At 36.3% G+C, this 16162-nt stretch overlaps 1 protein-coding gene across 1 annotated transcript in view; it reads right to left on the bottom strand.

The window, feature by feature from the left end:
- Nucleotides 1-16162, bottom strand: part of CTNNA3 (catenin alpha 3) — a gene marked incomplete at its 3' end in the record, with an annotated part of 1944816 nt that overhangs the window by 770577 nt on the left and 1158077 nt on the right. The window contains exon 8 of the mRNA XM_007940725.2: nt 11941-12093. Coding sequence (XP_007938916.2) covers nt 11941-12093 — 153 coding nt within the window. The remainder of the gene's footprint in view (nt 1-11940; nt 12094-16162) is intronic.

Below are 16162 nucleotides of genomic sequence, written 5' to 3'. Positions count from 1 at the left end.
TTTAAACCAAAATCTGTCTCTATATTTTACATTTTACCCAATAAACAATGCCATTCACCATCTTTTAAGATTTTGTATAAAATTAATGGGCATTCACTCAACTAAGATTAATTGATTGCTGTTCTTACTTAGTGCCAGGAAGTAGAAACAGAAGTAAAAACTATAGATAGTATTCGTGGGGTCTACCACAGTGTACAGTACACATTAGGCACTGAAGAAATATTTGCTAAGTGAATGAATGAATAAAGACACAATCGCTGCCCTCGAGTTTTTTTTTACCATCTATCTATCTAGAACTATGTTGTCCAATGCAGCAACCATTCAGTACATGTGCTTACTGGCCACCTGAAATGTGCCTAGTCCAGATTAAGATGAGCTATAAATGCAAAATTATCCACCATATTTCAAAACTTTCCTTTTAAAGAATGTAAAATATCTCATTAATACCACTTGTATTGATTGTATGTTTAAATGATAATATTTTGTATATACTGAGTTAAATAAAATATTTAAATTAATTCACCTTTTTTTTTATTTGGCTATTGCAAATTTTAAATTTATATTTGTGGCTTGCCTTCCATTTCTATTAGACAGCACTGCTGTGTTTTTAGGTGCCCTCAAGTGGGATCTGACCCCATGTCCAACAGGACAAGATGCTCTGCCAGTCCTGCACCATCCTCACAATAGGCTCGAACCTAGAGTTGCAGCCACTGTGTCAGTCCATCTCATGGAGGTTGTTCCTCTTTCTTCACACTACTTTAGAGTGTGAATTCTGGGACACTTGCTTTTCCAGTCCAATTTCACTACTAAAACTAGTTGTTTCTCTATATTTAATGTGTAGTAGGTCAGGTTTAATCACAGTCCTTTTGAAATGCCTGCCCATATCTGTGATCTTTGACTCAGTCATTGGTGGTTAGAAATTTTTATATGCTGATGGAAAATAGTCCATATGCAGATTCTCCTAAAAGATGACTTCCCTAATTTAGACTCTCCCCTGGAGTAGTTCTCCAGGTCCACTAATGGATCAAATTCTGTAACATAAGGTTTAAACTCTTCACCTTGGCAATCAAATATTCAAGGCCATTCATCAACTGCCCCTGTCCTACCTCAGGCCCTTGCCAACTTAGCTATCTAGATTTCATCTCTAAAGAATTCCTGGAACACAGGAATAAGTATCATGTCTACACTTGGACATTCATTTTTTTCAAATCCAATTCCTGCCTAGCCTCTATTTTGCAGCTATTCTAATCCCTCCTCTAAATTCTAAAACATAAATTTTATGTTTCAAATTTTGTACACTTGATTATGGAAAAAATCCCTAACTTCTCTATAACTGAATCACTACCTTCACCTGTGTTCCAAAAACTAAAATACAGAAAATTTATAAAGAAACTTCTAAAACCATGGCAAGAAGCTCACTATACTTTCATGTTAGGTTTTTATAGGTCACGCTCAACCTTGTCTATTTAGCTGCAAAAGGATTAAGATGCTGAGCAGTTTACAACCCAGGGAGTGGGCAGTCGCACCTGGGACCTCTATCTTCTGCATAAGCAAAATCATGCCCGACTTTCCCAATGAAGAGGAGCATTGCCAAGATGCTCACAAAGAACAGTTGTTGGTTTGTGTACAAAGGTAAATATGGGTTTGTTCTTTTCATTTTTTTTTTTTTTCTTATTTCTGGTGAGAAGGAGAAAGAATGGAATGAGACTCCAAAAGCTTTATTTATTTATTTATAAGGGAATATATCCTTCTTTATTAACCGATGATCAATTAAAGCAATGTGTGGCACTTGAACTATATTCTGTCAAAATGCAAAGGTGATAGTAGTGCCAATAACAGTGAGCACTTCTTCCAAACTGCCAAGAGTCCCCTCCGAAGCACTCCCTCTTGGTGCCAGGGATTTGCTAAATCTGGCTTGCCATTTTGTGAGTGGGAACAATCAGCTTTGTAGGTTGGAGGGAAATATTATAATTAAATGTCCACCCACTTTTTCCTTTTGGGTGAAATGCTCCCATGAAACGTACTAAAATAAGGTGCATCAAGACAGATGAAGTTTTGATGAGTAAGTCAAAGCAGAGTACTGATGAAGCTGGCTTTTCGCACAAAGAAACTTCTCTAATTCATAGTTCTTTTTCTTTTCAGATTTAGATCATTAGTTAATTGTTATGGTAAAATCTATGGAGTAAATCAGAGATTTCACGGTTTTAAGTTGGTAGCAATTGCAGTATTCAGCTGACTTTCTAAAAAACAAACTGCAATATGGTTCAAATATAATAGTGCTGTTTTAAAAATCTAATTTTAGAGCTAGTCATTATAATAAAAAAATATGATTTATTAGATTTAACGTCATTCTTCCAAATAATAGTTCTATCATCACATAAATTTACAAAGGGTATCGTAGTGCCTAAGGCATTTGACTGCTAACCAGAAAATTGGTGGTTCAAACTCACCAGCCACTTCACAGAAGGAAGACTGGGCAATCCACTTCTGTAAAGATTTACTGTCTTGGAAAGCCCAAGGGGGTCACTATAAATCGGAACTGACTTGATGGCAGTGAGCTTTTTTTAAAAAAATCTTGTAGATGCACAAAGTGCTTAAAATATGCTATCGAAAAGTCAAAACTCCTTCTGAGGAAGATTTGACTCTGAGTGTATAATGTCTGTCTTGGGTATTTAGAACATTGGCATTTACTGTTGTTATGGTGAAAATTTATTTTAAAGAAACCATATAAAGTCATGTAGGGCTCTGTAAGTGATTGGGCTTAAGCCTCTATCTCAAATCCAGTTTCTCGTATCCACAAAGTGAACTTTTTAGAGAGAAAGAGAACAGAGTTGGTGTTATGAATATATTTCTTATGCAAAATAGATTTTTTTTTTTTGAGGACCAGAGTGACTTTGCTAGTATAGGAGGCTCAAAGCAGTAAAAGATTGCAATTTTTATTCTCTAGAGTGACTGAATATTTTTATGTTTAATTATAAAATTTATATTTTCAGTGTCCTAGCTAATATTATTGGTGGAAGTCAATAGTTAATGGCGCCCTAGGTCACTATCAGGGTGAGATCAAAGTACCGGGGTGGGGAATCCAATGAACATATTTGTCACTATTGCTAATCATTGTGCTAAGATGATTACCAACCCCTTGACTCTTCTCAAACATCATGGCTCAGTGGAGCCAAAAACAGAGAATAACTTGGATGCTCAAACAAAGTAGAAGAAGCTTAGTAGCTCCTCAGTTTAACATAATTAAAATTACCCATGAGGATCTAGATTCTTCAGGAATTGGCACTACCCAGGGTTCTATAACCATCATTTGACTCATGATCATTTTAATCTAAACTACATTAAAATACAGCAGGACACCTCAGACATGATTTTCCCAGAGAATGGGAGTGTTCAGGATCAATTCATAGGCCACCCTGCTTCTGATCTCCATTTCTTTTCTCCAACCCTCTTAGTCATTTTGTTTTCTAATTATTACATACAAAATTTCTCAACATCTTGTTTTTGCCTTATGTTCATTCAACAACTTTTTATTTTTTTAAGTCACAAGTTAATCATTTTAAAGAGTTCTTTTAAGAGCATGGTGTTTTTCTTTAAAGATCTGATAAGATTTCTTTGAAAATTGACTTTCTGTTTCCATTTCAGATTTCAACAAGTTTACTACTTTTTAGATTTCTTTGACAAACATAGTTGAGACATCAAAAGCTATATGTGTTGAGAATAGCTTTTTCTTGAAGTCATTTAGAATCTAAGACATTCTGCCCTGCTATGTCAAATTACCCAGCTTGGGAGTAAGATAGTGTATGTGCCCATCTATGTGCATTGGGGAAGAAAGGAAGGGTGGGAGATTGGTAAAGAGTCTGTTGTTGTTGTTATGTGCTGTCGAGTCGGCCCCGACTCATAGCGACCCCTCCTTGGGTTTCCGAGGCAGTATCACTACGGAAGTAGGATTGCCCAACCTTCCTTCCGAGGAGTGGCTTGTGGGTTTGAACCACCAGCCTGATAAAGAGTCTATACACACAGAGAACTCAACAATGTTCTCTGAAGCTGATATATTTAAAATCTATTTCCTAGGCCTATGTCACAGACACTTCTGTCTCAATGTTTGTAGTAAATTAATGATGATTTTCTCTTTCTGTTGCTTTGGTTAGGTAGCTGCTTTTGAAAAAAAAAAAGTATTTTCCTAGGAGATAGATGCAGTGTTCATTTTTGCCCCTTGATATATCTATATATTGTAAAACAATATAAGTGCAAACAGTACACTTGAAAATATTTTCATTTTCTCCTCTGTCTATATCTCTTAGGAAACTCAAAGTCTCTCAATTGAAAAAGTATTTGTTGGATCATAAGATTTCAGAAACTAGTAGTGACCTTAGATATTATATTATCTTGTGTAACCCTTTCATTTCATAGATAAAGCAAATGAAGCTCTAAAAAGAGATGTATGGTAGATTAAAGATGGTCACAAATACTCTGCTACTTCTTTTACTTTCAGGTGAAGTCTAAACCCTACCCACACTCTCCTATCTGCTTGAACTCTATGATTTCTTTGACCAATAGAACATATTAGAAATGGAGCTCTGCTAATTTCTGGGTCCAAGGCTTAATTAAGAGAAGGGCAGTTTGTAAATCCTATCTCTTACCTGCCCTTGGGGCTTTCCAACTCAGAACCCAGTAACTATGCTGTAAGAAGCCTGAGCTACGCAGATAGGCCACATATAGGAACTCAGGTTGGCAATCATTGCTAAGCTCCCAACTGACAGCTAACATGTACTTCTAGTCATGTGAAATCAGTCATCTAGAATGTCCAGCCCAGGCAAACCTTTGGAGAGCTCCAACTTTAGCCGATAACTGACAGCAATAACAAGAGATTCCAATAAGAATTGCCAAGCCCTGTCCAGTCAACACAGAGTACAGTGAGAGATCATAATAAATGGTTGTCCTAAGCCACTAAGTTTAGGCTTTGTTACATACCAAAAGCTACTGGAATAGAAAGTGACTTGGACCAAAGTTTCAAATTAATAATGGAGAGCTAGAACTCACTCAGACCTTCATTCTCCAAGACTTACACAATCTCACTATAACATGTTAAGGTAATATGCAGAGTTAAATAAGACCTATTTTCAGCCACCAGTGTGTATCATAATTCCAAATCTTAAATTCTTTCAGTGTTCACATAGAATAAAGACTTTTCAAAATCCTTACATATTTAAAACAAATTCTTAGAGTTGTGTCTACATAATCATCATTTGGTGATACAGTAAAGCACCATTTCCCAAGTATTTCTTGAGGGCAGTGCCTTAGTAAAAAGGTCATAAAAGAAAGAGCTCTTGAGAATTTTTAAAGAAAAGGGTGGTGGTGGGGAACTCTGGTTTAAATTAATTTAAGAGGTTTCTTTACTCCAAAATTTTTTAATGCATTTTATTGAAATATAATTTATGTACAGTGAAATACACAAAACTAAAGTGACATGGGTCAATGCTTTTTTTTTTTTTTTTTTGCAGTGTTCCCTCCCCTCCCCTCCCACCCCTGGCAACCAACAAAGAAAGTTTCCCTCCATATATACACCTTTCCTTGACCCTCCACAATAATGAACTAATACTATATTTGTCCTTTTGTGATTGACTTATTTCACTCAGCATAATGTCCTCCAAGTTTATCTATATTATGCAGTGTTTTAGAGACTCTACATTATTCTTTAGTGCTGTTTACCATTCCATCGTGTGTATATAACATAATATGGTCATCCATTCTTCTGGTGATGGGCACGTAGGTTGTTTCCATCTTTTTGCTATTGTAATTAGTGCTATGATGAACATGAGTGTGTATATATCTGTTCCTGCCCTGGCTCTCACCTCTCTAGGATATATACCTAGTAATGAGATTGCTGGGTCAAATGGTATCTCCAATTCCAGTTTTCTAAGGAATCGACACATTGCTTTCCACAGTGTTTGTAGCACTTCCCAGTCCCACAAAAAGTGTATGAGAGTCCCAATTTCTCCACATCCCACCAGAATTTATTTTCTGTCTCGTTGAACCTTGCCATCAGTGCTGGGATGAAAGGGTATCTCACTGTTGTTTTGATTTGCATCTTTCTGATGGTCAATTGGGAGCTCTGGTGATACAGTGCATAAGGCATTTGACTGCTAACCAGCAGGCTGGCAGTTCAAACCCACAGCCACTTCCCAGAAGGAAGGTTGGACAATCTACGGTCGTAGTGATACCACGTTGGAAACCCAAGGAGGGGTCTCTATGAGTCGGATCTGACTCCATGGCCATGGTTGCGTTGCATTTTCGATGCCCAATGATTGTGAGCATCTCTTCAAGTATTAGCTGGCCACCTGAATATCCTCCTTGGTGAAGTGTCTATTCATGTCTTCTGCCCATTTTTCAACTTCATTGTTAATTCCTTTGGTGTTGAAGTGTTGGAGTTTTCTATAAATTTTGGAGATAAATTCCTTGGCAGATATGTAATTATTGGCAAATATGAATTTGTTGCTGTCAGTTTTGTTATGTGCTTTTTCGTGGTGTTAATTTCTTTGTTCCATATAATTTTCTATGCTGAGCTTGTTTTGTTTATGAATCATGTTATCAGTTCCTTCATTGCTACTGTTTTAGTATTTGCTAAATATTTGTGCTGGTCCTCTTTTTTGTTTTGATATGAAGGTTTATAATTTTTCTTTGAGGTTACCCTGTGATTTATAGTTTTCTTCCCAAGTTTAGAACAGTCCTTTCTATCTTGCAGTTGTCTTGATTTCCGTACCATCCAGAAGTTTTGTAATGACACAGTTTTTTTTCCCTCTTTTTGGTTTGTAGTTGTCCTCCTTTGCCAATTGATGTCTCTGGTTTCCTGTTTACAATCTTGTAGGTTTAGTTACTTTGGATACTTCCATAGCTGGGTTGGTTTCTGGGTTATATCATCATGTGTGTTAATGGTCAGTTGTTGTTGGCCGTTGTTGCTTCTCTGTCCAAAGAGCTCCATTTAGCATCTCTTGTAAGGTTGGTCTGGTTTTAACAAACTCCCTTAATTTCTGCTTATCTGGAAATGTCCTAATTTCACCATCATATTTGAGGCACAATTTTGTTGTGTATATAATTCTTGGTTGGAAATTTTTCTCTTTCAGGATTTTATATATACCATCCCATTGTCTTCTCGCCTACATGGTTTCTGACCAGAAATCTGAGCTTAGTCTTATTGGTTGCCCCTTGTAGGTAACTTTCTGTTTTTCCCGTGCTGCTCTCATGATTCTTTCTTTGTCTTTGGTTTTGGTGAGTTTGATGATATGTCTTGGTGATTTTCTTTTGGAGTCTATCCTGTTTGGGGTTCATTCGACTTCCTGAAAGGATATAGTCTCATCTTTCATCATACCAGAAAAATTCTCTTCCAACAAATCTTCGACAATTGACTCTGTGGTTTTATTTGTCTCTTCCTGTTCTGGAATTCCGATTACATGTAGGTTATTCTTTTGATGGTATCCCACATGAACCTTAGGCTTTCTTCATTTTGTTTTGATCTTTTTTCTGATTGTTCCCTTTCCAAGGAAGTGTTGAGGTATTTTCCTTCAATCTCACTAATTCTGTCTTCCATTGATTCATTCTACTCCTTTGCCCATTCAATGTCTTATCTATTTCTGAAAATTTAGTATTAATCTTCTGGTTATCTGTGTGTAGATTTTGTATCATTTCTAATTTTTCATTTATTTTTTTCATTTTTTTCTTGTATTCTCTTTTGAAATTGTTCTAGAGTTTTCTCTGTGTTTTCCTTGATCTGTCTCTCAATTCGTTGAAGATACCTAAATATAATTCTTTTGAATTCCTTATCAGGAAGTTCCAATGCTGCATCTTCCTCAGGGATGTGTTTTGGGTCTGTACCCTGGTCCCTTGTTTCTCCTGCTTTATCTTGCTTCTTTGTGTAGATTGTGATGCTCTGTTGTCTCTGAGGCATTGTGACAGTTTTGTGTGTATATTTAATTGTATGTTGGAGTGACTTGCCCACAGTTTTCATTTTCTTTGTTTTGTTTGTATGTTATCTATGCAAGCAGGGCACTGTGCTGTGCTCCTCTATTCACTGGTTGACAGCACTTACAAACTCACCACCTGTCTCTTTTCCTATTGTCAGCCTCTTGTATGTCCCTGCTGACCTTGACAAACAGAACCTATTCTTAGGTCCCTGGAATCCAAATGAAAATGTGATCACTTTAAAATCCAAAATGGCTGCTACTTGTAAAGATTCAAAATGGCTGCTCCTCAATCACTTTAAATATCCAAAATGGCCACAGCTTGTAAATATTCAAAATGGCTGCACCCTCGGTCACCTTAAATATCCAAAATGGCTGCCATGTGTAAACAATCAAAAGGGCTGCACCCTCTGGACAGTGGAAAGTCAACAGCTCAGGTTGTCTCCCTCCTTGCTGTTTCCTTTCCTAGTCATAAGCCACCAGTGCAGTTGTCCCTCCAGCCCTTGGTGGCCAGGGCTGATCTTGATATCAGTTCTCAGGTCCCAACACCACTTGAAAATATTCAGGCTGTTGGTCCTGTCAGAGCAGCTGACAGTCCACAGCTCCAACCACCTCCGTACTCACTGTTTTCGCTCAGGTTTTTCCACTAGTGGGTGCTTAATCCACTTTTGTATAGTTCCTTTCAAAATTTAGGGCTCTAGGATTATCTTCTGCATCTCTGTCAATTAGTTTTTCTTTTGTTTGTTGAAGAGGGTCTGTGTAGCTTGTCTGCCTATTCATCCATCTTACCAGATGTCTTTACTCCAAAATTTTTTAAGAAATGTGAATCTCCAAGAGGAGCTATGAATATAAATGTTTTTCCAAAATTATTTCACCAAGGATTTCTTCATTGAGTACCTCATGAGATGGATATATTTTTCATAAAAACACTAAACTGATGGTTGAGAATAGGGATGGGGATGCAATTTTATTACCAGAAAGAAATGTTTACATTTTTAATATTTCACCAAAAACTTGTTTTTATAATTTGGTGTCCCTCAGTTTAGAGAACACATGTTTAGAAAAAACCCTTAAGACCATAAGGGCTACATTATTTAGGTAGCTTTTTATGATCTTCTCCCTCTGTTCTATGCTTTTATTTTTAACATTCTCTTGTGGGAAAAGCTGATAACTTTTGAAGAATGAATATATGATAGAATAAATAAAAAATCAATTTAATTAATTAATTAATAATTGTAAACCTGGGATTCAAATCAGACTCTAATTATTCTTCCAAACAAGGTCTGTTTCCATCCCCTAGATCTTAGGAAGTGCAAAGCAGATTTTTAATTTGGCAATGACGCAGTTGTAGGGCTGAAATGGATCTTAGTAATCATGTATTCAGTCATTCCTTTCTTTTTCTAGATAAAAAGAATGGAATCTAGAGAGAGAGCTTATAGTACAAATGCTAGCTACATTTGAAAACAAATGTAAACCTGGGTAAACCCACATTAAAGATGTTTTAAAAGCCCTCTTCTTTCTTATCTGTTATATTGGACACTGTGATTCTAATTCAGGTGATGATTATTTCTCACTCACAAGTATTAAAAGCAATTTGGCCCATGTAACAATTTTACTAGTTGCAGCCAACATGGCCAGGTATGGCAGTCAAATTATTTAATAACTAGTATCGCATGGGCACTGAAATCACAATAGATACCACCCATAAAGTGCAAGTACAGCCAGTACTAATGAGTTGAGGACTCCTTCACTCTCCTAAGAATGCAAATTAGTCTTTAAGTGCTTTCTGTTGTTGTCACCTACTGTCAAGTCAATTCTAACTTATAGCTACCCTATGTGCAACAGAGGGAGCTCTGGTAGTACAGTGGCTAAGACACTTGCCTGCTAACCAGAAGGCTGGTGGTTCAAACCCACCAGCCACTCCTCAGAAGGAAGGTTGGGCAATCCTACTTCCGTAGTGATACTGCCTCGGAAACCCAAGGAGGGGTCGCTATGAGTCGGGGCCGACTCGACAGCACATAACAACAACAACAACATGTGCAACAGAAAGAAACACTGCCCGGTCTTGTGTCATTGTCACAATCATTGCTATGTTTGAGTTCATTGTTGCAGATACTGGGTCAATCCATGCCATTGAGGGTCTTACCCTTTTCCACTAAACTTCTATTTTACCAATCATTATGTCCTTCTTCAAAGACTGGTCCCTCCTGATAACATACCCAAGTACGTGAGATGAAGTCTTGCCATCCTCACTTCTAAGGAACATTCTAGCTGTGCTTCTTCCAAGACAGATTTGTTTGCTCTTCTGACCAAACCAAAAATCAAACCTACTGCCGTTGAGTCAATTCTGACTCATAGTGACCCTACAGGATGGAGTAGAACTGCCTCATAGGGTTTCTAAGATTGTAAATCTTTATGGAGGCAGACTGCCACACCTTTCTCCTATGGAGCAGCTGGTGGATTTGAACTGCAGAACTTTTGGTTAGCAGCCAAATGCTCTAACCACTACACCACCAGAACCCCTGGTTCTTCTAATTGTCCATGGTATATTTAATATTCTTCACCAACACTATAATTCAAAGGCATCAATTCTTCCAGCTTTTGTATACTTGTGAAGCAAATGAAAATGCCATGGAAAGTGACATCTTTGCTTTTGAATACTTTAAAGACATCTTTTGCAACAGATTTGCCCAATGCAACCTGTAGTTTGATTTCTTGACTGCTGCTTCCCTTGGCATCGATTGTAGATCCAAGTAAAATAAAATCCTTGACAACTTCAGTCTTCCCTCCATTCCTCATGGTGTTGCTTATTATTATACTATTGTACTAATGTTGTTATACTATTACACTATTAGTTGCAATAGTAGTATTACTACTATTAATATCATTGCTGCTACTACTATTTTTATTTTATTTTATTACATTATTATACTAATGGGTACCAGCTGAATATCAGCTCTGAAATATGGATCTGATTAATCACATTTCTGTCTTCCTTGCTACTGGTTCCTGGCTTTGTGTGTGTTGTCACTTCACTTGTGTTACTGAAGAAGAAAGAAATTCTTCCAGTAAGGGTCATATACTATGGCTGTCTTCTTCTGCCTCTAATACAATATGTTCCATTATTTGTCACCTGGAAATCTCCTAGCACTTCATTGTTCTTTTACAGTATGCTGCTCTGTTCCCAAAACCTCAGGGCATTCCCTTGTCTCAGTTTTCAATGAGGAAGGAATTACAAGTGGACCATATTTTCTTGCCCCTACTGAGACATGAGCCAACCCACTACCTCTAGTTAATTACTTCTAGATCTCTCTGCTCCTTTTTTTATCTTACACTTTTGTTCCACATTCACGAACATACCTTACTCACTGCCGTGGAGTCAGATCCGAGTCATAGCAACCTCTCCTTGAGTTTCCGAGGCGGGATCACTACAGGAGTACATTGCCCAATCTTCCTTCTGAGGAGTGGATGGTGGTTTTGAACCACCAGCCTTCCGGTTAGCAGTCAAATGCCTTAGGCACTACGCCACCAGAGCTCTCTTCATGAACATAGTTGAATATTATTTGAAAAGATGAAAGAATAATACAACCAAGAAATATGGTAGAGGAACAGTAAAATTGTATGACATAGAATATTTTATACTTTAAATTAGAATAAGTTTTAAAAAGTAGTTTTAAGGATAAAGCAAAGACTACCTGCATTTAACCACTCCTTTTCTGTAGCTCAAAAAAAAAAAAAAACCACATAAATTTAAGAAAACAAAACTGATCATAGTTTCATAGCTGTTTATAAATAAATTCCTTCTTTACGAAGCCAGTGGGGAATAGTTTATAAAATGTGACACATATACCTCTGTATACATCTCGGCCCAACCCTGCTTTATTTGTAATAGTTTCCCAAAAGTTTTTATTTGAGAAAAATTCATTTGTAAGCAAGGAATGTGAATCTCATTCTTCTTGATTTGAAATTCTAGCACACTTACCTCTACAAGCCTGCTGGTGTGTTCGCGAAATATCGCAGCATATTCTTTTATTTCCTTTTCTCGGCCATTCTTGGCGGCTTCAATGAGAACCAAAAGTGGCACAGTTGTATCCAAGAAAGAGTCTGACACATGGTCGATAATAGCTTTACGGAGCTGAGGAGAAATAAAGGAATTCAGTGTTCGTTTTATCCCCACCTCAGAAAAAGTTCATGTTATTTCCTATTATTTTAATCTCAGTGGTTACAAATTTCATTTTGGATTACTATTTTATTTATTTATTCTTTTTGCACAAGCCCTAAATTTGTGTATAAATATCCCTTACAAAATTAAAATAAAATCTCTGTAGTAAAATAATCATCCAGTAATAATTCTCTTGCTCTCTAAAGTCACTAATTTTTATTTAAATCATATTTGCCCCAGAGATTAGATTATAAATCATAATACTGAATTTTTTTCTCAAAGAAATTGCACTACTATAATGCTTATGCATGTGTACAAATAATATTGTACATCATGTATTTTCATAATTACAAAATTATAAAATGCTTCTACCTTGTTGGAGGAACTGATGATAAATTGTGATTAGCTAAATTGTAGACTTCATGGTAATTAAGCCAAGTTAGATCACCGATTATGCCAGTTGATAACAGATTAATAGAGCAAGGAGAATAACAAATGAGTTTGATGTCTAATTTTCTCCATTTGCATTAATTGTTCTTGCCCTCACACCTTAAATTATTAAACAAGTGTAACATTCTACTACAATTAGTTCTTCCAAATTGGATTACATGTAAGTTTTTAAATGACAATCAGGCAATTACTCTACTCAGCAGACGTTCTTTGAGATTTAAAATTGCATTTCAAGATTAAAGAATTGTATTTATAGAATATTAGAACCCTTAAGGATAACAATATACTTGAAATGTTTCATTAACAATGACAATAACTATAAATGGCCCCAAAAGTTGTTGGGTCCACCTATTCATTCAGTTTAATACCTTGTATCAAACAAAATAAAGAAATGACTAGCTATCAGTCAGAAAATTTGTAATTTGCTTTCTGTGAAATTTTATGTTAGGGTATGTTTCAAACCAATAGACAGTCTAGTTTTGAATTATGTGAGATTTAGTAATATATTTTTAGGGGGTTGAATGAGATACCTGAGTGAAAAAAGAAATCCTGTATTTTGAATTATAGGATAATAAATTTATAATCATTATAGGTTTCTGGGAGAAAAATATTTCTGCCCAAGATAATAGAATGTGCTGAAAAAAGTTTTGAAATTTTCTACCTACCAAATAATTTCACATATTGTTGTTATTGTTGTTATGTGCTGTTGGGTCGGACCCAACTCATAGTGACCCCTCCTTGGGTTTCCGAGGCAGTATTACTACTGAAGTAGATTGCCCCATCTTCCTTCCAAGGATGGCTGGTGGGTTTGAACTGCTAGCCTTCTGATTATCAGTCAAGTGCCTTAGACACTATGCTACCAGAGCTCCCAATTTCACATAGTATATAGGAATATTCTCCAAGGAAACATTCTGCTTAATATATAGAAAGGCAAATCACTGATGTCAACTAATTAATATTTACGAAGCCTAATTAGGACATAGTGCATAGTAATAAGGGGTTACAAGGCACGGAGAAGACCTATCCTCTCCATCCACACTAGATAGAGAAACGCAATATATATTGACCTATGTAGCTATTCCTTGTACATTCAATGTGTATTTATTAGACATTTGCTTTGGGCCAGGCACTAAGCAGTGGGTTGGCTATAAAGAGATTAGTAAGACATATCCCTTGCTCTTATTTTAATGATAAAGGTAAATACTAGATGAAGTAGATAAGTGAAAAAGAGAGAGGTTAGATCGCATAGATATATAAAGATTTTTAAATAGAGCAATTCATTAAGGGCAAATGAGTAAATGAAAACTGTGGAGTGAACCAGATAAGTCAGTTAAAGGTCAAGACTTACGTCCTGAACTAGGAACTACAGAAGATGTAAATTTTAGATACATATGAAAAAGTAGAAGGAATTCCTCCAAGGAGGAGCAGTTTTCAATGGCCATCCTTCCCCTCAATCACTATCCTCTTTCATTTGTAACTGGGACTTGTAGTGAAGGAAGGCCTACTGAAGATCTGGGCTAGAGATATAAGTGATTGAGAGACAGCACCTTGAAGATCATTGAAATAAGAGATGTGGATAGGATCACATAGGAGGAGAAGCACAGTGAAAAGAGATCCAAGAACGAAATCTTGAGTAGCACTTCTATTTATTGGAGTCATGCAGCTAAAAGGATAAGCTCCCAAAAGAGAATGAGATGATGGTCAAGAAACAACAAAAACCAACAATTAAAACATAAATTTTCAAATAAGCCTTTGTCAATGTTTTCCAAATTAACATATCCTACTAAACATATTTGCTGCTTTTGAATTATGGTGTTTATGAAGAATATTGGTTATACCATGGACTGCTAGAAGAAAAACACATCTTTCTTAGAAAAAGTACAGCCAGAATGCTCCTTAGAAGTGAGGGTGGTGAGACTTCATCTCACGTACTTTGGACATGATGTCAGGAAGGACCTTCCTAGAGAAGGATATCATGTTTGGTAAAGTAGAGGGTCAGTGAAAGTAATTTGAATTAAACATCATGGCTGCAACAAATTGGCTCAAACATAGCAACAATTATGAGGATAACACAGGATTGGGCAGTGCTTTTTTCTGTTGTACTCAGTGTTGCCATAAGTCAGAACTGACTCCACGGCACCTAACAACAACAACAACAAATCATAACAGTAATAATCACATCATTTGTTGAACCTTCATATAAACCAAAAACTAAAAAAAGAAAACTCACTGCCACTGAGTCTATTCCAACTCATAGCAACCCCTCCTTGGGTTTCCAAAGAGGTATCTCTATGGAAGTAGATTGCCCAGTCTTCCTTCTGAGGAGTGTCTGGTAGGTTTGAACTGCTAGCCTTCTGGTTAGCAGTCAAATGCCTTAGGCACTACACCACCAGAGCATCTACATGTGTGTGTGTGTGTATAATTATAATATATATATATATATATATATATATATATATATATATATATATATATAATTTCCTTCAATTGAACAAACTATTTCTGAATAATCTGCTCTCACCCTTCCAAAAAGAGCACAGTATTCTGAAAAATGCCAAGATATAAATTCATGGCTCCTTATAATATAATAGAGGAGTGATAGGCATTAAATATTACAATATAAGGAAACGAGAAGACTGAGGTCAAAGAAATTTCAAGAAGAGGACAGATTTTGGAATCAAATTTTAAAGAAATTTTAAATTAAAAAGAACCAGGACATGTCTGGTTGGATCTTACCACTAAGAGGTTATTGATATTATGATATCAGTTTCAGTGGAAAAGTAGGAGCAAAAGTCATAAGCTGTGGTTTGAGAATGAATGGGAGATGAAGATGTAGAGACAATGACTATAAATTCCTGTTTTTAGAAAGTTGATTTTGACCTGAAGAAGTGAGACTTGGTATTACCTGCATTGAGACACAAAGTGGAAATGGGACTGTTTTTCCATATAAGAAGTACTTTGATGTAAGTTCTCGTCTACAACTATATCCAGAAAATCAGATTATCTTCTTGTGCTTTTCAAAAATGCATCTCGATTTATCATTGAATTGAGAACAACAATATAACTGCGTAACACAGCTAATGAGAAAAGGTATACCACACAGGTGTGATACGAGATTCAATGGGAGAGAGCAGAAAGACTAGAAAATTAGCTTTGAAATACATTCTGTGCCAATGTTTTCAAAATTCTGCTGAAAAATGAGACAAAATTACCAGCCATAATGCTCAAAAAAATAAGCAGTTTGAATATATACATATATTTTTTACTGCACGTGTATATTCATTCAGTTTAACATTTTTTACTTTCTATCAAGGAGCAAGGCACCATCCAAGACAGTCTGGAAGAATGCAAGAATGATAAAGACAGGACCATTTTTAGGAGGTTAGAGACAAAGAGTTTAATGAGCAGCTTAACAAAGGTACAAACAAATAAGAAGCAATTCACTCTGATTGCTTCAGTAAGGAGGTGCATAGAAAGTCCATCTTAAAAAATGAATAGAAGTGGGGTAAGATGGCAGAATAGGCAGAAAGACTGCACAGATCCTCTTCAACAAAGAAAAGGAGAACAAATTAACACAGATACAGAAGATAAT

The sequence above is a fragment of the Orycteropus afer genome, unplaced genomic scaffold (assembly GCF_000298275.1).
Source record: "Orycteropus afer afer isolate SDZICR_OR568_19922 unplaced genomic scaffold, OryAfe1.0 scaffold00070, whole genome shotgun sequence".
Classification (NCBI taxonomy): domain Eukaryota; kingdom Metazoa; phylum Chordata; class Mammalia; order Tubulidentata; family Orycteropodidae; genus Orycteropus; species Orycteropus afer.
The sequence above is the reverse complement of the archived record's forward strand: the minus strand, read 5'-3'. Positions and strand labels throughout refer to the sequence as shown.